At 43.0% G+C, this 24,948-nt stretch overlaps 1 protein-coding gene across 1 annotated transcript in view; it reads right to left on the reverse strand.

Annotated features, from left to right (window-relative positions):
• The window catches only part of DNER (delta/notch like EGF repeat containing), a 383,785-nt gene that overhangs the window by 176,181 nt on the left and 182,656 nt on the right, over positions 1 to 24,948 (reverse strand). Inside the window, exon 5 of the mRNA XM_055574473.1 lies at positions 13,681 to 13,826. Coding sequence (XP_055430448.1) covers positions 13,681 to 13,826 — 146 coding nt within the window. The remainder of the gene's footprint in view (positions 1 to 13,680; positions 13,827 to 24,948) is intronic.

Raw genomic sequence — 24,948 nt, forward strand, 5'->3', positions numbered from 1 at the left:
GCCAAAAATAAACAAATTTAAAAAAATTTTAAGATGGAGAGGTGTAACAAACAGAGTATAAAATCAGGGGCTGCAAAAATAGTCCTGGAACTATTTTATCTTTCAAGTGGAACTTTTAAAGTCCTGGGGATGTAATGTACTGCACGGTAACTATAGTTAACAACACTGTACTGCATTTCTGAAAGTTGCTAAAAGAACAGACCTTCACAGTTCTCATCAGGAGAAAAAAAAATGTGTCACTGCGGTGATGGATTGTAACTATTGTGGATGGATTAAACTTATTGTGACAATCATTTCACAATATCTATATAACCAGATCATTTTGTTGTATACCTGAAAACTAAAGCAATGATGTAAGTCAATTACATCTCCATAAGCCTGCGGGGTAGTAGCCTAAAAGAACAGTTTGGGGGCTACGTGTAAAAGGCTGCCAGCCATACCTGCAGGGCTTTTCTCTTTCCCTGTGTTCCTCATGTCACCTATACCATGATTTTCTCAAAATTTACTCTAGAATGAAAGAGTCCCAGAGAACTGAGTCCCCTATTGTAACTGATGCCAAAAAAAAAAACCCATGGGACTGGGGTTTATGAATCTAAATCTCTTCGGAAGATCTTGAGAATGGTGACTTTTAATGTCTTGGTCTGATTTCTGTGGCATTTCACAAGGTTACCAGCATCTCATCTCAGGTTCCCATCCAAGACCCACTGGGTCCAGAACTGCATTTTTAACGAGATGTTCACGAGTGCACATGAAAGCTGGAGAATCGCTGCACCAACAGGTCAAGAGGTCGAATCATCCGAAAAGGTTTCGACCTGATGCTCCCTGGTTTTCCTTGAAGTAAACAGTAAAATTTCACATGAAGATGCTAAAAACAGGCACCAAGACTCACTGTTTACACTGAAGGTCCTGCAGAGGCCAAGCTTCCCAGCAGGGGGAGCCCTGGAGCAAAAGCCCAGAAACCTCCCTTCATTCTTTTCCTGCTTCAATTAATATTATGAATTAGCTCTTGGGCTTTGAGCAAATAGCTTAAATCTCCCTTTGACCTCGGTTTCCTGGTGTTTAAAACAAAATAGGTAGGGAGGCCTCTAAAACCACCCTCCACTCTAAATGTTATAACCCTGGAAATGTCACCAGCGACATATATAATCCTCACCCTAATATATTTGGAATGCCACCAGTCAATAATGCCTCTACAACTGTCTGTTAGCATGGGGGGGATAAATTTCAATATTATGGAAAATGCTGATGCCAAATATAAATCTGATGAAACATCTATTCTTTGGGAGAAAATTCTGCAATTTTAAAAATAATTCATAATGACTCAAATATTAATATGTTGTCATATTTCATTGCAGGCAAAGACATGATTATTCTTCTGTCTATTACACAAAAGGCAGCAATGGCTCTTTTTTAAACATTTTAATTTTGTATGGGAATATAGCCGATTACCAATGCCGTGACAGTTTCAGGTGAACAGTGAAGGGACTCAGCCATACATACACATGTGTCCATTCTCTCCCAGGGGTAAAGAACCTGCCTGCCAATGCAAGAGACATGAGTTCAATCCCCAGTTGAGAAGATCCCCTGGAGAAGGAAATGCCAACTCACTCTGTATTCTTGCCTAGGAAATGCCATGAACAGAGGAGCCTGGCAGGCTGCAAGTCAATGGGGTCACAAAGAGTCAGACTTAGGGACTAAACAACAACAACAATTTCCCCCCAAACTCTCCTCCCATCCAGGCTACCACATAACACTGAGCAGAGTTCCCTGTGCTATATACAAGAGGTCCTTGTAGGAGGTCTGTTTAAAATATAGGAGTGTGTTCATGTTTATCCCAAACTCCCCAACTATCCCTTCCCCCATCCTTCCCCCTGGCAACCACAAGTTCATTCTCAAAGTCTGTGAGTCTCTTTCTGTTTTAATTTAATTTCTGTAAGTAAATTCATGTGTATCAATTCTTTTCAGAGTCCACATATAAGGAATGTCATATAGTATTTCTCCTTCTCTGTCTGACTTACTTCACTCAGTATGACATTCTCTAGGTCCATCCATGTTGGTGCAAATGGCAATAAGCAATGCTTTTTCATTACATTAGTACCAAGAATTATAATTTAGACACAAGTCCATGAAATTCTAGATGGGCTGATCCTCGACTGTTGAAACAGGGACAGCTTGGCCGTACTTCCTTTTATGATCTCTGTATTTAGTATTTAGTATGCTTCCAATATTTATTATTCTATTTTTAGTATCCATAAAAGTGCTTTGTCTCTCAAAGGCCCACAGAGTGGTTTCTGGAAATACAATCTGTGGGAGAAATCATCTATCTTTTATTAGCACATAAATGTATCTCAGACTCTTTCATTCTGGCCATTAAGCATCTATGCTCTGGGCTTCCCCAATGGCTCAGCAGTAAAGAATCAGCCTGCAATGCAGGAGACACAGGAGACGCAGGTTCGATACCTGGATGGGGAAGTCCAGAGCATAGATGCTTTCTCTGGCTCATAGATGTATTATTTGGCTCAGAAGTCTTTAATGAGTGCTGTCAATAAGCTATTCGTTCAGACAAGAGAAGGGTCCCCCTCCCCTTGGAAGGACAACCTCTTAGAATAAATTAGTCTTTCTTCCTCTGTGAGGCCACGAACCCCTGGCTCATCGAGTATTGTCCCATCCACTAGCATGCTACTCTGACCCTCTCGTGCTGTGTTTCATTCCCTACTTAAAGGGGAAATTCCGCTCCAGTGCTGACAGAGCCATGGGAGACCTAACCCCACCATATACTGAACGGAACTTTTAGAAACAGCTCCACACTCTGACGACCAGCTGCTGTTTTGATGGCAAAGGATACAGTGAATGCCTGTCGGTGATGCTTTGATGGGCTTTCTCGTCTATGCTCTTGCCCTGTTTCTTTCTCAAAACTCTAAAGGGTCTCAGTTCCTTTTAGAGCTCTCACGAGGGCCTTTACATTCACTAATGATGGTGGAGAAAAACAGCTCTCAGAGAAGTGAAGGACGAACGAATAAGGCATCTATTTCTGCCCCCGGCACGTTGCTACTTCCTAACCTAAAGAGGAGCTCGCCCGTGGTTTCAAAGCAAGAGGAGGATGGCATCAAAGATTCCATTGGTTCAAATTATTCTGACCTATTTCTTTTTTAAATGATACGGAAAGGATGGGCAATACCGCTTAAAATGCGCTTAAGGGGTTCTGACAACATTCTGGGTCACACTGTCTATAATGTGGCCTTGGATCAGAGAATGTATTCTGATTCAATACACCACGTCCTTTCCATGGTCCCATATTTACCAAACATAGAACCCCTAATTACATATCTAACTGAAAAGAGAACTGGTTCTCCATCACATAATTGTTCTTTTATTTATTTTGTCCATTAGGTTCATAGATGGTTTTTGAGCACCTCCCATGCAGAAAGCACCTTTCTAGTTGTTACAATAGATACAGAAGGAAGCAGCTGTTGTTCAGTCGCTCAGTCGTGTCCCACTCTTTTCGGCCCCAAGGAATGCAGCACACCAACCTCAGTCGTCCACTATCTCCCGGAGTTTTCTCAAATTCATGTCCACTGAGTTGGCGATGCTGTTCAAGCATCGCCTACGAAAGACTCAGACACAACAGCTAATGTCAACTATCTGAGATGCCCCTGGGAAGGGCCCCATGATCCCAGGTCTAAGCCGGATGTTTCTCTGGCTCCCAGAACACACCTGCAAGCCTCCCCCAAAGCACGGATCTCACTGCTTTCACCCGTGATTTACTGGCCAGCATGACCCTGAACCTCCCAGCTCCTTCTCAAAGGCCATGTCTTATCTGAGCAAATCTGCATCGCCCAGAGGCTCAGGCAATACCAGGCACACGACAGGCGGTGACTCCACCCGTAAAGTGGCTCATGGAGTAAAGTGAACACAAAGAATTATGGACATTCCCTGGTGGCTCAGTGGTAAAGAATCTACCTGCAGTGCAGGAGACATGGGTTCAGTCCCTGGGTTGGGAAGATCCCCTGGAGAAGGAAATAGCAACCCACTCCAGTATTCTTGCCTGGGAAATCCCATGGACAGAAGGAGCCTGGGGGGCTCCTTGAGGGTCATAAAGAGTCAGACATGACTGAGTACCTAAACAATAGCAACAACATGAAATATAAGCATAAATCAAATGTGTCTCATAAGAAAAATAAAATGTACGGGACTTGAGAAGAGAGAGTTTGCACTGAGGGAGGAGGGACAGCATCCCAGAAGGAAAAAGATTTTGAGCCGAACCTGAAATATAATTGGGCAGGTGGGGGGGCAGGGGGCAGAGGGCTGGGGCAGGGTGGTGAGACACTAGGCATTACAGGTGGAGGAAAGGGCATGAGAAAACTGTGCAGATGTGAGGGAGGAGTTGGGGAGCAGGGAGGCAGGGGTTGTGAGAGGGGCTGAGGCTGGCAGCTGGAAGGGGTGCCAGGAACGCAACTCATGGCTGGCTCCTCATTCTGTTCTGGGAGTCAGAACTGAAATAAACAACCCTCAGAAATGGGAATTTACCTGGAGCCCTACCAAAGGCAGAAGTTTTTGAAAAAGGGAAAAAGACACAGAGGGGTGTTGACATGAGGCAGACAGGCTCCTAGAAGGACAGTGTCCCCTACCTAGACCACATGGGCTGTAGAAAAAGGACAGTGGATATTACCAAGCAATAGACAAAGCAACCAGTTCAGGTCACTGACGCATTTCTAAGCCCAGCTTAACCAAAAGAACGCAGCTATAGGAAAACCAGAGCTTCCCAGGGCTAGAACCTTTGACTTCCAAGAGTAAGGAGGGAAGTCACAGAAAGCCAGGGATCTTCAGAAGCCACCATGCCATGGCTTGCTCATGCACAAGCCCATATCTCAGGACAGAATTAAGACACTGACTTATGAAGGGAATGAGAATGGCTTCTGGCCATGATGACAGCCCGATTGTCTTTCCAAACAAAGTCTGAGTAGTTACTAGAGTAGCTCTAGTTTCCAATCTAAACAGCCTAAGGATGCTGGATTCAGAAGGCAGGAACTAGAGATCTCTAAAGAACCTTCTAAGGATGGAGGCCTGACCCCATCTGCCTATCAATACAGACCAGGGTCAATGAGCAGGAAAGCTTTGGGATATGGATTGGCCACCTCACTTATCAGCATTTATCTTTTCATTAACTCCATGTGATCTTGAAATGATTAGCAATAAAATCTTTGAATAAAAGATAGTGCCTTTTTGTTTTAGGGAATCAGCAGGAATAGGAAGATGATAAGCACTGCTCTTGAGACCTCTCTTTTCAGAATTATGGTCCATAATTGACTTTTGCATGAGAAGTGCCTGGCTGCCCAACAAAAGGCATCATAATCTAAGTGGTAGGCCTGGAATAAGACTTCTTGTCAACAGCCTCAGGTGAATGCTAGGGAATCCAAAATTTAAAACCAATCCTTTAATTTTGTGGGAAAAGGATGTAATTGGGTAGAAAGGGAACCATAATGAATCAGAGAGAAAAAAATGGAAAGAATCTTGTGACAGTTAATTTTATGTGGCAACTTGGCTGGGCCATATGCCTAGATAATTGATTGAATATTATTCTGAATGGAAGTGAAAGTCACTCAGTCATGTCTAACTCTTTGCAACTCTATGGACTACACAGTTCATGGAATTTTCCAGACCAGAATACTGGAGTGGGTAGTCTTCCCCTTCTCCAAGGGATATTCACAACCCAGGAATCGAACCCAGGTCTCCCACATTGCAAGTGGATTCTTTATCTGAGCCACAAAGGAAGCCCAAGAATACTGCAGTGGGTAGCCTATCCCTTCTCCAGCAGATCTGCCTGACCCAAGAAGCAAACCAGGGTATCCTGCTTTACAGGCAGATTCTTTATCAATTGAGCTATCAGGGAAGAAGAGAAATGAAAGGCAAAGGAGAAAAGGAAAGATATACCCATTTGAATCCAGAGTTCCAAAGAATAGCAAGGAGAGATAAGAAAGCCTTCCTCAGTGATCGGTGCAAAGAAATAGAGGAAAACAATGCAGTAGGAAAGACAAGAGATCTTTTCAAGAAGATGAGAGATACCAAGGGAATATTTCATGCAAAGATGGGCTCAATAAAGGACAGAAATGATATGAACCAATCAGAAACAGAAGATATTAAGAAGAGGTGGCAAGAATACACAAAAGAACTGTACAAAATAGATCTTGATGACCCAGATGATCACAATAGTATGATTACTCACACTCACCTAGAGCCAGATATCCTGGAATGCAAAGTCAAGTGGGCCTTAGGAAGCATCCCTATGAACAAAGCTAGTGGAGGTGATGGAATTCCAGTTGAGCTATTTCAAATCCTGAAAGATGATGCTGTGAAAGTGCTGCACTCAATATGCCAGCAAATTTGGAAAACTCAGCAGTAGCCACAGGATTGGAAAAGGTCAGTTTTCATTCCAATCCCAAAGAAAGGCAATGCCAAAGAATGCTCAAAATACCACACAATTGCACTCATCTCACACACTAGCAAAGTAATGCTCAAAATTCTCCAAGCCAGGCTTCAACAGTATGTGAACTGTGAACATCCATAAGTTCAACCTGGATTTAGAAAAGGCAGAGGAACCAGAGATCAAATTGCCAACATTCTCTGGATCATCGAAAAAGCAAGACAGTTCCAGGAAAACATCTACTTCTGCTTTATTGACTATGCCAAAGCTTTCGACTGTGTGGATCATGACAAACTCGAAAATTCATCAAGAGATGGGAATATCACACCACCTGACCTGCCTCTTGAGAAATCTGTATGCAGGTCAAGAAGCAACAAGCTTCAGAAGATGGGATTTCCTGGTTCCAAATCAGGAAAGGAGTACATCAAGGCTGTATATTGTCATCCTGCTTATTTAACTTATATGCAGAGTACATCATGTGAAATTCCAGGATTGATGAAGCACAAGCTGGAATCAAGATTGCTGGAAGTAATATCAATGACCTCATGATACGCAGATGACATCACTCTTATGGCAGAAAGTGAAGAAGAACTAAAGAGCCTCTTGATGACAGTGAAAGAGGAGAGTGAAAAAGTTGACTTAAAGCTCAACATTCAGAAAACTAAGATCATGGCATCCAGTCCCATCACTTAATGGCAAATAGAGAAACAATGGAAACAGTAAGAGACTTTATTTTGGGGGGCTCCAAAATCACTGCAGATGGTGACTACAGCCATGAAGTTAAAAGATGCTTGCTCCTTGGAAGAAAAGTTATTACAAACCTAGACAGTATATTAAAAAGCAGAGACATTACTTTGCTGACAAAGGTCTGTCTAGTCAAAGCTATGGTTTTTACAGTAGTTACGTATGGATGTGAGAGTTGGACTAATAAAGAAAGCTGAGCGCTGAAGAATTGATGCTTTTGAACTGTGGTATTGGAGAAGACTCTTGAGAGTCCCTAGGACAGCAAGGAGATCCAACCAGTCAATCCTAAAGGAAATCAGTCCTGAATAGTCTTTGGAAGGACAGATGCTGAAGCTGAAACTTCAATACTTTGGTCACCTGATGCAAAAAACTGACTCACTGCAAAGACCCTGATGCTGGGAAAGATTGAAGGCAGGAGGAGAAGGGGACAACAGAGGATAAGATGCTTGAATGGCATCACCAACTAGATGGACATGTGTTTGAGTAAATTTCGGGAGTTGGTGATAGTCAGGGAAGCCTGGCGTGCTGCTGTCCATGGGGTCGCAAAGAGTCAGAAACAACTGACTAAACTGAACTGACTCTTCTGAATGTTCCTGTGATGGTGCTTTTGGATGAAATTCTCATTTAAACCAGTGAATTCAGAGTAATGCAGATTGCCCTCCATAATGAGGGTGGGCCTCATCCAATCAGTTGAGGCCAGAATGGACCAAAATGCTGACCTTCCCCAGCAAAGGGAATTCTGCCTTCAGATTTCAGATGCAACATGAGCTCTTCCTTGTTCACCTGCAGATTGCCTCTGTAAGAATGGCAACTCTTTACTGAATCTTCAGCCGAGCATCCTCCATTAGATTTTTGATTCCCCAAGACTTCATAATGGTAGAGCCACAATGAACACCATGAATTAAATGATGCTTGCTCCTTGGTAGAAAAGCTATGACAAACCTAGACAGCATATTAAAAAGAAGAGACACCACTTTATCAACAAAAGTCCATATAGTCAAGCCTATGGTTTTTCTAGTAGTCATGTACAATTGTGAGAGTTGGACCATAAAGAAGGCTAAGCACCGAAGAACTGATTGTTTCAAACTGCAGTGCTGGAGAAGACTCTTGAGAGTCCCTTGGACATCAAGGAGATCAAACAAGTCAATCCTCTAGGAAATCAACACTGAATATTCATTGGAAAGGTTGACACTGAAGCTGAAGCTCTGATACGTTGGCCATCTGATGTGAAAATCCAACTCATTGGCAAAGACCCTGATGTTGGAAAAGATTGAGGGCAGGAGGGGAAGTGGGTAACAGAGGATGAGATGGTTGGATGGAATCACCAACTCAATGGACATGAGTTTGGGCAAACTCAGGAGATCATGAAGGACAGGGAAGTCTGGTGTTCATGGGATCTCAAAGAGTCAGACATGACTTAGTGACCAAACAACAACAATGAACCTATTCCTTAAAACAAATGTCTTTAATTGATTGACTTACATATGTGTGTGTTTGTGTGTATATGTACATATATATAATATTAATAAATATTAAAATTATATAAATTTTCTATCTATATACATCCATATATAACACAGGCATACATAGAGACATATGTAGATATATCCTATTGGTTCTATTTCTCTGGAAAACCCTGATTAATACACATCTCTTACTCTTGGGAGACAGAGTCATGGAACCTAACTGATCAAAAGAAGGCTACAGGTCCACATCAGAAAGAGCCGTGACAGTTACCTTTAAGGTAATTAAAGAATCATCAAACAGGCAGCAGCCAACCTTGTGGACAAAGTTCAAGAAGGAATGGTCAACAGCCAAAGATTTTTGCATAAAGAGAAGATCAGAATTAACCCTTGTAACAAAAGCAGTTTTCAAAAATAGAGAGCTCCCAGTCTCCCACTTTGTACCCCCTCCCCTTCCCCACCATGCCCACCTATCCATTCTCAAAGTCTGTGTCTTTTTTCCTACCCGGAAAACAGGTTCATCTGTACCATCTTTCTAGATTCTACATATATGCATTAATATACGATATTTGTTTCTCTATTTCTGAGTTAGTTCACTCTGTATGACAGACCCTAGGTCCATCCATGTCTCTACAAATGACCCATTGTATTCCTTTCTATGGCTGGGTAATATTCCAGTGTATATATGTGTCATAACTCTTTTATCCACTCATCTGCTGATGGACACTTAGGTTGCTTCCATGTCCTGGCTAATGCAAATAGTGCTGCAGTGAATACTGGGATGCATGTGTCTCTTTGAATTATGGTTTTCTCAGGGTATATGCACTGCCATGTGTAAAGTGATAGTTAATGGAAACCTCCTGTATAGCACAGGGGCTCAGCTCCGTGCTCTGTGATGACCTACATGGGTCTACATAGATGGCATGGGGGTGTCGAGGGAGGTCCAAGAGGGAGGGGATATATGCATACATATCTGGGTTGAGAAGATCCCCTGGAGAAGGGAATGGTTACCCACTCCAACATTCATGTCTAAAGAATTCCATGGATTGAGGAGCCTGGAAGGCTCCATGGGGTCACAAAGAGCTGGATACGATTGAGCAACCAACACCACCTAGTTGATTCCCTTCATTGTACAGCAGAAACTACATAACACTGTGAAGCAACTATCCTCTAGTTTTTAAGAATAGCTCCTAAAAAGCCTTCCCAGGTTGGTGGGATATCTAAGAACAGCAAACAAATGCTTTGTCACAAACCACCCATCACTCGAAATTGCGAAATATTCTCCAGCTAAAGCACTTCCGACAAAAGAGAAATGAGTTCCATTATCAAATGAGAGTAGTGTGGAAGTAACAGAATTGCTTTTATTTTGATGGATGATCTAACAAAACAATAGAAAAACGATTAGAAACAATAAAATTAAACCACCAAATACAGTTCTTTTTGTTTTGTCCGATGGAATAGATTCTTGCATTAGGTGAAAGGTTGGACTATATAATTTCTAATTTTAAGAAACAATAAAAAGAAAGAATCTTGAGAACGAGTCTTTTATTACTAGCAAACTACTCCTAAATCTCTTCAACAGCCATGACGACAATCACAGAAACCCACAGGACTCAAATAGATATAGAAAAGATTCCCCACCTTTCCATTCTCACTCCTACCATGGCTCATTCAGCTTTTGAGGAACAATAAGGCTAGTTTCCAGACATTTCTCTCCAAGATAACAATGTGGTAGGTCTATGAACAACATGGTAATTCCAGCCTGACCACTTGCTTACAGTCATGAGGGGGTAATTATCGTGTCTCAGATGAAATGACTGGTCACAGTTTTCTTAAATTCAATGAAGGTAAATGCAGGCTTTGACAGAATCAACAGCACTTTAGAAGCACCTGGTGTGGAAATGGGAGGTGCAGACGAAGGGTAGAGGTGTTATCTCTGGCCAGGGCACTCAGAGCTCTTCAAAGGAGCTGGAACCATAAGAAGCTGTGCTGACGTTAGCATGGATTCCAAGGCTTTTGAGTCATTTTTTCAAAGAAACAAAGAGCTCTGATATTTGCCAAGTAGCCTGCCAGGTGCTAAATACTTCTACCACCTTTGGAATAAGTCCATTCTAAGCCACCAGGCAGAGCCTCTGAGCTAAGCTTTCATGCAGATGAAACCCAAAGGCAGGCCAAATGTCACCAACACGGATGTTTTAAGATAACCTGGCAAATGCTTTTCAGCTGAAAAATGTCCCCAGAAGGGTCACATTATAAGAGAAAGCACTCTATGAGTCCCAGATTCCAAGCACAGCCCTTGATTCTTCATTGAAGACATTTCCCTGCCATCCACATGGCTTTTGAGGGCTAATCAGGCTGCAGAATTGGTCACTGGGAATATTAAGAATGAATTTGGGGAGACTTCCCTGGTGGTCTAGTGGCTACAAATCTGCCTTGCAATGCAGGGGACACAGGTTCCATCTCTGGTCCAGGAACTAAGATTCCACATGCCACAGAGCAACTAAGCCCGCATACCACAACCAGAGAGTTCATCCAACTCAATAAAAGTTCCTGAGGGCCTCAACTGAGACCCACCATGCCACATAAATAAAATAAATAAGACTTTTTTTTTTTCTTTTCAGTTCCCATTTATTTTTGGCTCTTGGGGCAATTTTTTTTTTTCTTTAAGACTTTTTTAAAAAGTTTTCTTTTTTTGACGTCCTTTCTCAAGTTTTTGTCAAGCATAGTAGAAAAGCTTTTGTATACAATATATATATAATAAGCATAATATATATTTTAGAAAACTTATGCATTTTTGCCTAACTAAAAAATTTATGACATTTTGATTCCACTTATTTGACTTAGTATGAATAAAATTCTAGATTTCCCATTTAAAAATAGATATGCAATGAGCAACAAAGGTTTACTGTATAGCACAGGGAACTATAGTCAATATCTTGTGATAACCTATATGGAAAATAATCTCAAAAATAATATATGCGTATGAAAGTGAAGTGAAAGTCGCTCAGTTGTGTCCAACTCTTTGTGAACCCATGACAGTCCATGGAATTCTCCAGGCAAGAACACTGGAGTGGGTAGCCTTTCCCTTCTCCAGGGGATCTTCCCAACCCAGGGATCAGACCCAGGTCTCCCGCATTGCATATGACTGAATCACCTTGCTTGCACACCTGAAACACTGTAAGTCAACTATACTTCAGTAAATATATATTAAAAAGAAGAGTGAATTTGGGGAAGACCCTTGTGCTTCCTTTTTGCAGCCTCACTGGGAAGATCTGATGATTTTCCACCTCGAGAGGCTGGCCTTCCTCAGCCTCTCATGTTCATCTCTTCTAGAACTTCCTTATCAAACAAGGGCCCCACTGCTTCCATCACTTCTCACACTTCTGTACTAACTTGGATGGTCACAGAAGAACACTCAATAGCCTTTATTTATTTATTAATAGAATAAGTGGATAAATAAAGCTTCCCTTCAGAGGTAAAGTCTCTGCCTGCAATGCAGGAAACCTGGGTTTGATCCCTGGGTCAGGAAGATCCCCTGGAGAAGGAAATGACAATGCACTCCAGTGCTCTTGCCTGGAAAATTCCATGGGCTACCATCCATGGGGTCGCAAAGAGTTGGACACAACTGAGCGAATTCACTTTCACTTTCAGGATAGAGAAGAAGCAAGTCCAAGCTGGCCAAGAAAGAAGAAAACGGGAACTCTCAGGCTTCCCCATGTGATGTCATATGCTAAAGAGAAGGGGAGACAGGGCTCAAGTCTTGTTTTTTAAGGTTTTTTTGATGTGAACCATTTTTTTAAAGTCTTTATTGAATTTTCTACAATACTGCTTCTGTTTTATGTTTCAGTTTTTTGGCCAAGAGGCATGTGGTATCTTAGCTCCCTCACCAGGGATTGAACCCATATCCCCTGCCTTGGAAGATGAAGTCCTAACCACTGGTGCACCAGGGAACCCCAGGACTCAACGTCTTCCAGAGCTGATGGTGGTCCACAAAGGCCAGAGTGAATCAGCCTTCTCACCCTGCCTCCTCCCCATTCCTTCTCTTGCTTTTCCCTCACTTCTGTAACTCTGTTGTCACCACTGAGGACATGCAAAGTCTCAGGAGGGAATTAGGTCGCAACAGGGAAATAGATAACTGTCTTAGCTTTTCTTTCTTCTGCTTCTCTTGATTCTGTGACCAGATATGATAATTACTTCTCACAAAATCTCTACTGGATACCAGAGTAAGGGGGTCCAGCACTGCACAATTTTCCAGCATTTACCTTGAAAATTATATGGAAATTTATATATCTGTAAGTTGCATACAAATAATTGAAACCAGAAATTTGGGGATATTTTCAGCAAATGCACTTGCTCTCTCCTCTTTCATTCTTTATACACACACACACACAAACACACAACATATATGTGTGTGTGTGTGTGTGTATATATATATGGGCTTCCCTTGGACTGCAAGGAGATCAATCCCGTCAATCCTAAAGAAAATCAGTCCTGAATATTCATTGGAAAGACCAGTGCTGAAGCTGAAACTCCAAAACTTTGGCCACCTGATGTGAAGAACTGACTCATTGGAAAAGACCCTGATGCTGGGAAAGATTGAAGGCAGGAGCGGAAGGGGATGACAGAGGATGACATGGTTGGATGGCATCACCAACTCAACAGACATGGGTCTGAGCAAGCTCTGGGAGCTGGTGATGGACAGTGAAGCCTGGCGTGCTGCAGTCCATGGGGCTGCAAAGAGTTGGACACAACTGAGCGACTGAACTGAATTGACGGGCTTCCCTGGTGGCTCGGACAGTAAAGCATCTACCTGCAACTCAGGAGACCAGGATTCAATCTTTGGGTTGGAAAGATCCCCTGGGGAAGGAAATGGCAATCCACTCCAGTATTCTTGCCTGGAAAATTCCAGAGACAGAGGAGCCTAGGGGGCTGCAGTCCGTGTGTGTGTGTATATATATATATATATATATATGTATACATGTGTGTGTGCTTATATGTAAACATACCCTAATGTAAACATGCATTTTCAAATCTCCCAGGTGTCCCCCTCACCTCTGACGGCTTCGTGGAGCACCTTCCTCTTCCTGAGCACTCCAGGTCATTTGCACGGCTCTCCCCCGGCACACAGGTGCTGGTCTTCACCACCAAAGTCAAGCGCAAAGCCACGATAGATTTAGTAACAGAATCATTCACAAAACCTAAAAGAAAGCAGGATAATAGGAAATGTAAAGCTTGACCAACATTCTTTTGACAAGACTATGGATATAGATTAAATAAGAATCAGTTCTGGCAAAAAAATCAAAATGCAGTAAGTCAGGCCAAGGAATAAAGCACATGGCCAGTGGTCATTCGGACCTCAGGCTGTTAAGATAGGACATTCTTCCCAAGAATCACAAGGAACGCCTGACTCCGAGGACCCCAGGCACTCCAACATCACCTGAGATCCTTTTCCTGCCCTCTAGGGGCCACACTGTCTGAATTCCAGCCCTGCATTTGAAGCTGTCTTTTCCCTGAGAGCCACTATCTTGCAACTCCCAGCTCTCCATTCTCTTGGCTACTTTGAGTAGTTGTAAGAAGTCAATCTCCCCTGCTATGGGCTTGTGTGAACAGCTCAGTGCCCTCACAGTGGCATGCATCTCGAGACACATTTTACATTGAATTTATTACTAAATATCAACTTGATCACCAATCTGACGGCATGGTATCAATTTCAACCACTTCAGTATTCTTGCCTTGAGAACCCCATGAACAGTATGAAAAGGCAAAAAGATATGACACTGAAAGATGAACTGCCCAGGTTGGTAGGTGCCCAATATGCTACTGGAGAAGAGTGGAGAAATAACTCCAGAAAGAATGAAGAGACAGAGCCAAAGCGAAAACAATGCCCAGTTGTGGATGTGACTGGTGATGGAAGTAAAGTCTGATGCTGTAAAGAACAATATTGCATAGGAACCTGGAATGCTAGATCCATGAATCAAGGTAAATTGGAAGTGGTCAAACAGGAGATGGCAAGAATGAACATCAATATTTTAAGAATCAGCAAACTAAAGTGGACTCGAATGGGCAAATTTAATTCAGATGACTATGATATCTACTACTGTGGACAAGAATCCCTTAGAAGAAATGGAGTAGCCCTCATATTCAATGAAAGAGTCCAAAACACAGTACTTGGATGCAATCTCAAAAACGACAGAATGATCTCTGTTGGTTTCCAAGGCAAACCATTCACTATCACAGTAATCCAAGTCTATGCCTCAACCAGTAATGCCAAAGAAGCTGAAGTTGAACGGTTCTATGAAGATCCACAAGACCTTCTAGAACAAACACCCAAAAAATATGTTCTTTTCATCATAGGGGACTGGAATGCAAAAGTAGGAAGTTAAGAGATACCTGGAGTAACAGGCAAGTTTGGCCTTGGAGTACAAAATGGAGCAGGGCAAAGGCTAACAGTTTTGCCAAGAGAACGCACTGGTCATAGCAAACACCCTCTTTTAACAACACAAGAGACGGCTCTATACATGGACATCACCAGATGGCCAATACCAAAATCAGATTGATTATATTCTTTGCAGCCGAAGATGGAGAAGCTCTATACAGTTAGCAAAAACAAGACCAGGAGCTGACTGTGGCTCCAATCATGAATTCCTTATTGCAAAATGTGGTTTTAACTATTTAATAAACCAGGACCAATCATAGCTGAATGCTGATTGCAAAACCAATAATATGTCATAATTATCACTGAATGATGATCTTTATGTCAAGTATAGCTATCTGTACATAGTAGATAGAAATAAATGTCAAATAAATAATAGCCTCCAACTGGAATAAGGAAATAATACTGTGAGGACTATGCATCAACAAGATAATTATTTTGCAAGGACTGATGCTGAAGCTGAAGCTTCAATACACTGGCCACCTGATGTGAAGAGCTGACTCGTTGGAAGAGACACTGATGCTGGGAAAGACTGAGAACAGAAGGAGAAGGGGGAGACAGAAGATGAGATGGTTGGATGGCACCATGAACTCCATGGACATGAGTCTGAACAAATCCCAGGAGATAGTGAAGGACATGGATCCTGGCATGCTGCTGTTTATGGGGTCACAAAGAATCAGACAGGACTTAGAGACGGAACAACAACAAAGACAGTGTACCTTTTTCTAGTAATATTCATTTGTTTAGGAATAATTTTTAATTTCAAAATTAACAACTTATAATTAACACCTTCATCACCCAGAAGAAAGATTCCTGCATTACCCAGAAAAGATGCTTAAGACAGGGGAGTAGAAATGATTCTAGACAGCCATGCCTCTCTAAATCCCCAATTTTCTCATGTAAGTAAAGATAGCAACCCCTGAAGAAGGTAACCATAGAATTTATCATCAAAACTGGGGCTCTTTTAACATCAAAAAAGGATGCTTTTTTTGGTGACAGTTGGACACAGGCAGACAGTGAGGTTGTCTGACAGGCTCACCCCCTGCTTCTTGTACCCTGGAAAGCATCTAGGAACAATAAATCTGCAAAAGGCAAAGCACTATGGTAGTGCAAGGGATGTTTCAACAGGCAGAAGATGGGTTCAAAACAGCAGCAGAAAATTTAACTCCGTTCACAAGAATCAAGGTCATGTTGGGAAATTGACCCAAGTCACAGTAGAGACCCACCTCAACTTCAAGTTTGTAGTTAGGAGCCAGTGTCTCAGTAAAGATGGACATGGCAAGTCGGGAGGAGTGCTTTTTACACCCATAGAGAACTAGTTGCTCTCTTCCTAAGATTTCCTATTGAAAACTTTATGGTAAATTGGCTTTGGAACAGAAGGGACAGGACGGTTTAGGCAAACGCACCTCCTCTGTAGAGTTTCAGCTTCTCAGCCGTGGCCCCGCATCCTGCATTCACGGCGCACCTCCCCCTCACAGTGCCTTCACACGCCCTGATCACCCCAACTCTGCAAACGTTCCCACAGCACCTCTCCCTGGAATACGCCTCCTCCTCCTGTTATCATAGCTCAGATCCCACCCTATCCCACCTTTACCACTACCACCACCTGGGCTTCCTATTACCCGCCCTGCCAATGCAGGAGAAGTAAGAGACTCAGGTTCGATCCCTGGGTCGGGAAGATCCCCTGGAGAAGGGCATGGCAACCCACTCCAGGATTCTCGCCTGGAGAATCCCATGGATAGAGGAGCCTGGAGGCTACAATCTATGGGGTCACAAAGAGTCGGACACAACTGAGAGACTAACACGCACACCTGATTTGCGAGCAATACCCCAGTCCTTTCCCAGCTGCACAATGTCAGTCCACACTGTTACATGGAGGTCTCTGATTATTTTATGTCGTGGATGATTACCTACCAAACTGCCCTTACTGAAACTTCCTTGAGGGCAAGGGACAAGTCTCAGGGAGGTGGCAAGTAGGAATTCAGGATATAGGTGCATATAGGACCAGCACAGCACAGACAAATCCCAAAAAGGATTTTCCCGAATGCGTTGTCAATCTGAGTGCACTTGGAAGAACAGCCATCATTAGAATATACAAATTCCAGCTTACTAAAAAAAAAAATGCTCATCAACTTTGATAGACAAATAGAATCTGGAACAACATAGGGGAGCTACCAGAATTCTTATTCTAAAAGACATTTTACCCATAATATAATGGAGGTAAAAATCAGATAGTAATTAAAAATGTATTTGTCTATCTCGCTGCTTTGTTCTCTAGTTTCACATCAAATTACTTGAAAAATCTACATCATCTGTCCCCTTCATAAGCATTTAGATCACAGAATGTTCTCTAATTATCCAGAAGCTACATCTCTTCAATGGTTATTTTAAAAATTCTCTTCAACTATTTACTAAGCCAGTAGAAATTTAAATGAATAAGCAGTTTAAATGAATGCACAATATGGTTTTCTAAACAGTTTGGTTTCACTTTCTCAGCGAACATTTCTTACACTCACTTCTACAAACCAGGCATCGTACAGGATTTTAAGGTTACAGGGAGGGGTCACCCTTGGTTTGTGCTACTCCAAACTTTCAGTCAAGAGCAGTGGTCTTCACTAGTTTTTGTTTTGTTTTGTTTTTGGAGTATAACTGTTTTACAGTGTTCTGTTAAGTTTCTGTTGCACAACGAAGTAGATCAGCTATATGTATATATGTGCTCCCTTCCTCTTGAGCCTCCCTCTCACCTCCCCCCATCCCACCCATCTAGGTCACCACAGAGCACCGAGCTGAGCTCCCTGCGCTTACAGCAGGTTTCCTCTGTTCCACTATTTCACACATGGTAACGTATCTATGTCAATCCTAATCTCCCAATTCATCTCTCTTTGCCCTTCCTCCCCTATGGCCACATATCCGTTCTCTGTGTTGTGTCTCTATTTCTGCCTGCAAATAGGTTCATCTGTTCCATTTTTCTACATTCTGCATATATGAGTTAATAAACAATATTTGTTTTTCTCTGACTTACTTCACTCTGTAAGACAGACTCATAGTCCATCTGCCTGCCTGCCAAGTCACTTCAGTCATGTCCCACTCTGTGCGACCCCATGGACTGCAGCCTACCAGGCTTCTCCGTCCCTGGGATTCTCCAGGCAAGAACACTGGAGTGGGTTGCCATTTCCTTCTCCAATGCTTGAAAGTGGAAAGTGAAAGTGAAGTCGCTCAGTCGTGTCCAACTCTTAGTGACCCCATGGACTGCAGCCTACCAGGCTCCTCCATCCATGGGATTTTCCAGGCAACAGTACTGGAGTGGGGTGCCATTGCCTTCTCCCCATAGTCCATCTACTTCTCTACAAATGACCCAATTTCATTCCTCCATTGTATTTATGTACTACAACTTCTTTATCCATTCATCCATCAGTGGGCATTTAGGCTGCTTCCATGTCCTGGCTACTGTGAATAGCGCTTCAGGGAACATTGGGGTACGTGTGTCTTTTTGAATTATGATCCTTAACTAGTTTGAAACCAGACACTTCACAATTTTGCAGGGGATTTTTCCAAGTACCTATTTCCAGGCTCCAACACAAATGACTCAGTAGCAATAGTCTGGGCTAGGCCCCTATAGGCATGTGTTTTAAAAAGACTTCCTAAGTAATCTGGACATGTGCTTCCACTTAAGAACCACTGGTCCGATAGAAAAACTAATCTCAGTCACATAAGTAGTGTTCTTGTGAAGGTAACAATCACCTTGAATTAGAGACACGCATGTGAGCCTCTTGAAAGCACATTTTACACATTTATTTTTGAAAGTCTACACAACTCTGTGATATTTAGGCCATATTCCCTCACTCATCATAGTCTTTGAACTTCCTGGAGACAACTTTGATACAAGTTTCTCTATTAGCTTTATTTGCTTAATAAGCCTGAGTATTTTGATCTTCAAATCCCTTAGTAAACTATTAAAGAAATCAATCTTTGCAGCAGAGTGTCACACATTCCTCCATCATTTCTGATCATGTCACCTAATCCTGCGAAAGTGAGTCCGCAGCATTACAAGCATGTTATTTTCAGCAGTAACTCTTCACACGAGGAAAACGGTGCCCAGCGGCTCCTTCGAGGTCTGTTATTTCAGTAAGTTGCTTGCACCTCCCTTTAGCCACATCTAAGAGGGAAATGCTTGGAGTTCCTCCTACTGAAAAGTGTGCATGTGTGCACGCTCTGTGTGCTGTGTCTCTTCAGTCACCTATAACTCTTTGCGACCCTGTGGACTGTAGCCCGCCAGGTTCCTCTGTCCATGGAATTTTCCAGGCAAGAATGCTGGAGTGGGTTGTCACTTACTTCTCCAGGGGATCTTCCCCACCCAGGTATCGAACCCGCACCTCCAGCATCTTCTGCACTGCAGGCAGAGTCTTTTCTGCTGAGCCATTGGGGAAGCCCACTGAAAAGTAATCCCATCCAGTTTAAGTTTCCTCAAAGTGCAGCTGGGTTAAAGCGAAGTAGCCCTCAGGAGAGCCCACATGCCAGGAGCAGGAAGTGTGCTCTATGGTCTTTTCAAAAACTGGAGAACTGATGCCACATGGGAGGCTATGAAATTGCTCAGGCAAAAGCCTGGCTCACATTAAAAGCAGGAATCTGAAATAAAACAGAATTCACTTTTTGAGAAAAAGTTATTCGGGGCTTTATGGGTGATCGATCACTGGAGAGCTGCTGAAAAGACAATGTGACTTCTTTGACTCAGCCCTCAAACAATGGCACTTCTAACACGCTTGTGAGAAATGTCAAGCAAATGGTCATGAATTTTCTCCCTTCCTTAATCGTATGAAATCAATATATGTAACATAATTCCTGAGACAGGCCTGGATAGAAAGGTTTGTCCTTATATTCATAATTCCAAGATCTGTAGACCAACTGATCAGCTAAAGACAAAAACTGGCAAAGTCAGAATAAGGGTGACTGCCCAGTTCTGTCTGCAGAGCTGCTTGAGAATGAGCTTGTGTCAACACCTGTGCCTTCTATGGTCTTTTCAAAAACTGGAGAACTGATGACACATGGGAGGCTATGAAGTTGCTCAGGCAAAAGTCTGGCTTAAATTAAAAGCAAGAAAGAAGACTAGAAAGAGTATAAATATAAAAGGGAAAGGGAAATAAAAAAGAAAAGAGGAGGGAAGAGAAGAGATGGAGGGGCAGAAGAAGGAAGACTGAAAAAGAAAAGCAAACCAGGAGATAGAAACTTCATTAGACACAGGAAAAGGAGACACTCAAGACAAGGAAAGCAGAAATGGAGAAAAGGAAATGAAGGCTTTCTGGCAAAAGTTTCAGGGGTTCTCCCACCTTTTGTCAAGGAAGGATATCTCATCATCTTCTCACGTTTGCGGCCTTAGATTCCTTCATTCCGACCACAAGGCATGTAAAATTAGAGTTCTCTGAAAATGTTCATGGGTAAACATTTGTTTGAATCATAACTGTGTTCAATCCAAGTCTATGATTCTGATTATGAGGCCAAAGTGCTGAGTCTCTCTAAGAGGAGAAATTGTGCATCGCGTGTGCATAACCCAACTGTAAGGTGGGGCGGGGTAAAGGGCAGAACAGGACAGATCAGATCAGTCGCTCAGTCATGTCTAACTCTTTGCAACTCCATGAATCACAGCATGCCAGGCCTCCCTGTCCATCACCAACTCCTGGAGTTCACTCAGACTCATGTCCATCGAGTCAGTGATGCCATCCAGCCATCTCATCCTCTGTCGTCCCCTTCTCCTCCTGCCCCTAATCCCTCCCAGCATCAGAGTCTTTTCCAATGAGTCAACTCTTTGCATCAGGTGGCCAAAGTACTGGAGTTTCAGCTTTAGCATCATTCCTTCCAAAGAAATCCCAGGGCTGATCTCCTTCAGAATGGAGTAGTTGGATCTCCTTGAAGTCCAAGGGACTCTCAAGAGTCTTCTCCAACACCACAGTTCAAAAGCATCAATTCTTCAGCGCTCAGCCTTCTTCACAATCCAACTCTCACATCCATACATGACCACTGGAAAAACCATGGCCTTGACTAGACAGACCTTTGTTGGCAAAGTAATGTCTCTGTTTTTCAATATGCTCTCTAGGTTGGTTATAACTTTTCTTCCAAGGAGTAAGCGTCTTTTAATTTCATGGCTGCAGTCACCATCTTCAGTGACTTTGGAGCCCAAAAAAATAAAGTCTGACACTGTTTCCACTGTTTCCCCATCTATTTCCCATGAAGTGATGGGACCGGATGCCATGATCTTCGTTTTCTGAATGTTGAGCTTTAAGCCAACTTTTTCACTCTCCTCTTTCACTCTCATCAAGAGGCTTTTTAGTTCCTCTTCACTTTTTGCCCTAAGGGTGGTGTCATCTGCATATCTGAAGTTATTGATATTTCTCCCTGCAATCTTAATTCCAGCTTATGCTTCTTCCAGCCCAGCGTTTCTCATGATGTACTCTGCATAGAAGTTAAATAAGCAGGGTGACAATATACAGCCTTGACATACTCCTTTTCCTATTTGGAACCAGTCTGTTGTTCCATGTCCAGTTCTAACTGTTGCTTCCTGATCTGCATATAGGTTTCTCAAGAAGCAGGTCAGGTGATCTGGTATTGCCATCTCTTTCAGAATTTTCCACAGTTTATTGTGATCCACACAGTCAAAGGCTTTGGCATATAGTCAATAAAGCAGAAATAGATGTTTTTCTGGAACTCTCTTGCTTTTTCCATGATCCAGTGGATGTTGGCAATTTGATCTCTGGTTACTCTGCCTCTTCTAAAACCAGCTTGAACATCTGGAAGTTCACGGTTCACATATTGCTGAAGCCTGGCTTGGACAATTTTGAGCATTACTTTACTAGCATGTGAGATGAGTGCAATTGTGTGAGAGGGAGAGTTAAAATCACTCACCAGATGATATCTGAGCTCCAGACAGGAAGCAGCATTTAGGCTGAGCCCTGAAGGCTTAAAAAGAGCCAGTGAAGAGAGCTGAGGACATCATCAGATGGATGAGGAGGTCAGTGTGCCAAGGGCCAGTGCCCAGATGAGGATACAGAGGCAGGAGGGGCTAGATCAGAGGGGATCTCGTGGGCCTTAGTGTGATGAGCACCCACGAAAGAGTGTGGAAAACACGAGCTTTATGCTTTTTCTTTTTTTAATAAATTTATTTTTACTTGGATGGTAATAGCTTTACAATATTGTGTTGGTTTCTGCCATACATCAACAGGAATCAGCCACAGATGCACCAATGTCCCTTACCTCTTCAACCTCCCTGCCACCTCTCGCCCCATCCCACCCCTCTAGGTTGTCACAGAGCACCAAGTTTGAGCTCCCTGCATCATACAGCAAATCCCTCTGGCTCTATATTTCAGGAAAGATCTATTTAAGGAAAGATTGAGGGCAGAAGGAGAAGAGGACCTCAGAGGATGAGACGGTTGGATGGCATTACCAGCGTAATGCACAAGAACTTGGGCAAACTTCAAGAGATGACGAAGGACAGGGAGGCCTGACACACTGTAGTCCATGGGGTCGCAAAGAGTCGGACACAACTGGGCGACTGAACAACATCTGTTTTACATATGGTAATGTATATGTTTCAATGCTGCTCTCTCTATTTGTCTCTCCCTCTCCCTCCCCCACTGGGTTTACAAGTCTGTTCTTTTTCAAAGATCGCATTTTGGAGGAAGAACAAACAAGACTTCTGTCTGGACTGGATGAGGGAAAAGAAGAAATCATACATAGGATAGCAACCTCATGTGCAGTGGTGCTGGCCAGTGACGAGAATTTCCACTGTGTACAGATTAAGTTTGAGATTCCCGCATCCATCCCCATCCCACCAAAAGGAGCAGCCAAGGTGGCGGTCCAACATAGGACATGAGTAGTTAGAAACGTCAGGGCGGAAGATGTACAATCGGCCCTCATCTGAATGAGGGGGATTCTAGACCACTGGGAAAAAGTGAACTTCTGGAGAAAAGAGAGAGACCAGGGCCCAGAACCAAGTTTTACAGACCAATATTCACAATATAAACTTAGTGTTACATTTATGGGCATCCCCAGTGGCTCGGATGGTAAAGAATCTGCTTGCAATGCAAGAGACCCAGGTTCAGTCCCTGGGTCAGGAAAGATCCCTTGGAGAAGGGAACGGTTATAAACGGCTATCAGACCAGACCAGAATCAAATTAGAAAATTGTATTGAAATAAATAACTACATGACTTTTCCACAGTGGTATCGATAAGACAAGATTCCTATACCATGAAAGAGATAAAGGAGGACACTGGGTCCATGACAAAGAAAACTATCTTGGGGGTTGTTGTTGTTGTTTAGTCACTCAGTCATGTCCAACTCTTTTGTGACCCCATGGACTGTAGCCCACCAGGCTCCTCTGTCCATGGGATTCTCCAGGCAAGAATACTGGAGTGGGTTGCCATTTCCTCCTCCAGGGGATCTTCCCCACCCAGGGATCGAGTCTGTGTCTCCTGTTTGGCAGGCAGATTCTTTACCACTGAGAGTGATTTCCCTAAGGAGTTTTAAAAACAATAATGAAGGAAAACTCTCCTTCATTACCTTGGGGTCTGTGAACACTCCCCAGTAACTAGTTACAATGACAGATAAAAACTGGGTTTCCTTCTCCCCACACCCCAACTCTTGCACAGACATACACAAACACTCTGTCCTGCCCATGGCCCCACACTGTGCTCATTAATACAGTAATAAAATGTCTTGCCATCATTATGGTCCTTTCAAAACAGTGACTTTGCCAAACCCACTCCCCTGGTGCCAATGAGAAGTCGAGAACAACCAAAAGGGGGGCCCTGTCATTACCTCTGGAATGGAAGGGGCCCTCATCAGTCAGCACTCACAAGAGGGCTGGCTCCAGGCCATTAACTGTTTATTTTACCACTCGTCTTCTTCAATATTAACACCAAAGAGCCTCAAATGGACTTTGTAGTAAATACCTCATTGGGATTAAGAGCAAATGAGATTTGCATTTCTCACTTCAGTGGTTTGGCTATAAAGACCGTTTTCTTTCCTGTTAAAGGGAATGCACACATGCAAAATAAAAACTCTGACCATAAATACGTGAGCAGTAGGTGTTGGAAACAGATGGCTGAGTTTTCCTATTAAGACTTGGCGAATCACTAGGCACAAAACTATAGCCTATAAAAACTATTCACAGTCCTGGAAGTCCCATGGCTGGCACCGGATAGGCACGAACGGTTTAAAATATCACAGCTTTCAGCTTCAGCTGGAGACCCAGGGCTTCTACAGTAACTTGGGCCTTGGGAAGGCAAACACCTCCAATTCCCACAATTCGATCCGCAGAAGCAGGAATGAGATGGCGTCTCTGCGCCAGCTCTTTAAGAAGGCGGGCTGGAGGCTAGTGCAAAGCTTAATAAGCTGGTCAGGGTCCCTGTGAATTTGTGACTCGATACCTGGGGTTGAGAGGCAAAACCTGAGAAATAAATCACCTTTTGACAGTATCTGGCCAGAGACAAGAGGAGAGCTTGATGCAGGGTACAAACTTGAACCAAGACCAGGTCCAGGGTGGCATGATGCTAAAATAAGACTTATGAATATACTTCCTGCTAGAGGAACACAGCTCTCCTTCCATGGCACATATGCAGAATGCAGTCAGACCATGAGCTAAGCAGGGAAAGTGAAGGAGTGCTGAAGAGCTGTTACTACCCGCCAAGTACAAACAAAGTGATGCCTCACTAGCTGGAGAACCTACCTGGCCAGTCCGACCATCCTGACTTTATTCTTTTTATCTTTTCTAAACAAGGCTTTCTTTGGATTTCCTTGGGAAAGTTTATGTTCTGTTGTTGTTCGTTTCCTTGTCTGCTCGCTTTTGAGCTCTGTTGCTTGCAGCAGTAAATTGCTGTTTGAAAAAATCACCTGTTCA

The sequence above is a fragment of the Bubalus kerabau genome, chromosome 3, assembly GCF_029407905.1.
Source record: "Bubalus kerabau isolate K-KA32 ecotype Philippines breed swamp buffalo chromosome 3, PCC_UOA_SB_1v2, whole genome shotgun sequence".
NCBI classification, from domain to species: Eukaryota; Metazoa; Chordata; class Mammalia; order Artiodactyla; family Bovidae; genus Bubalus; species Bubalus kerabau.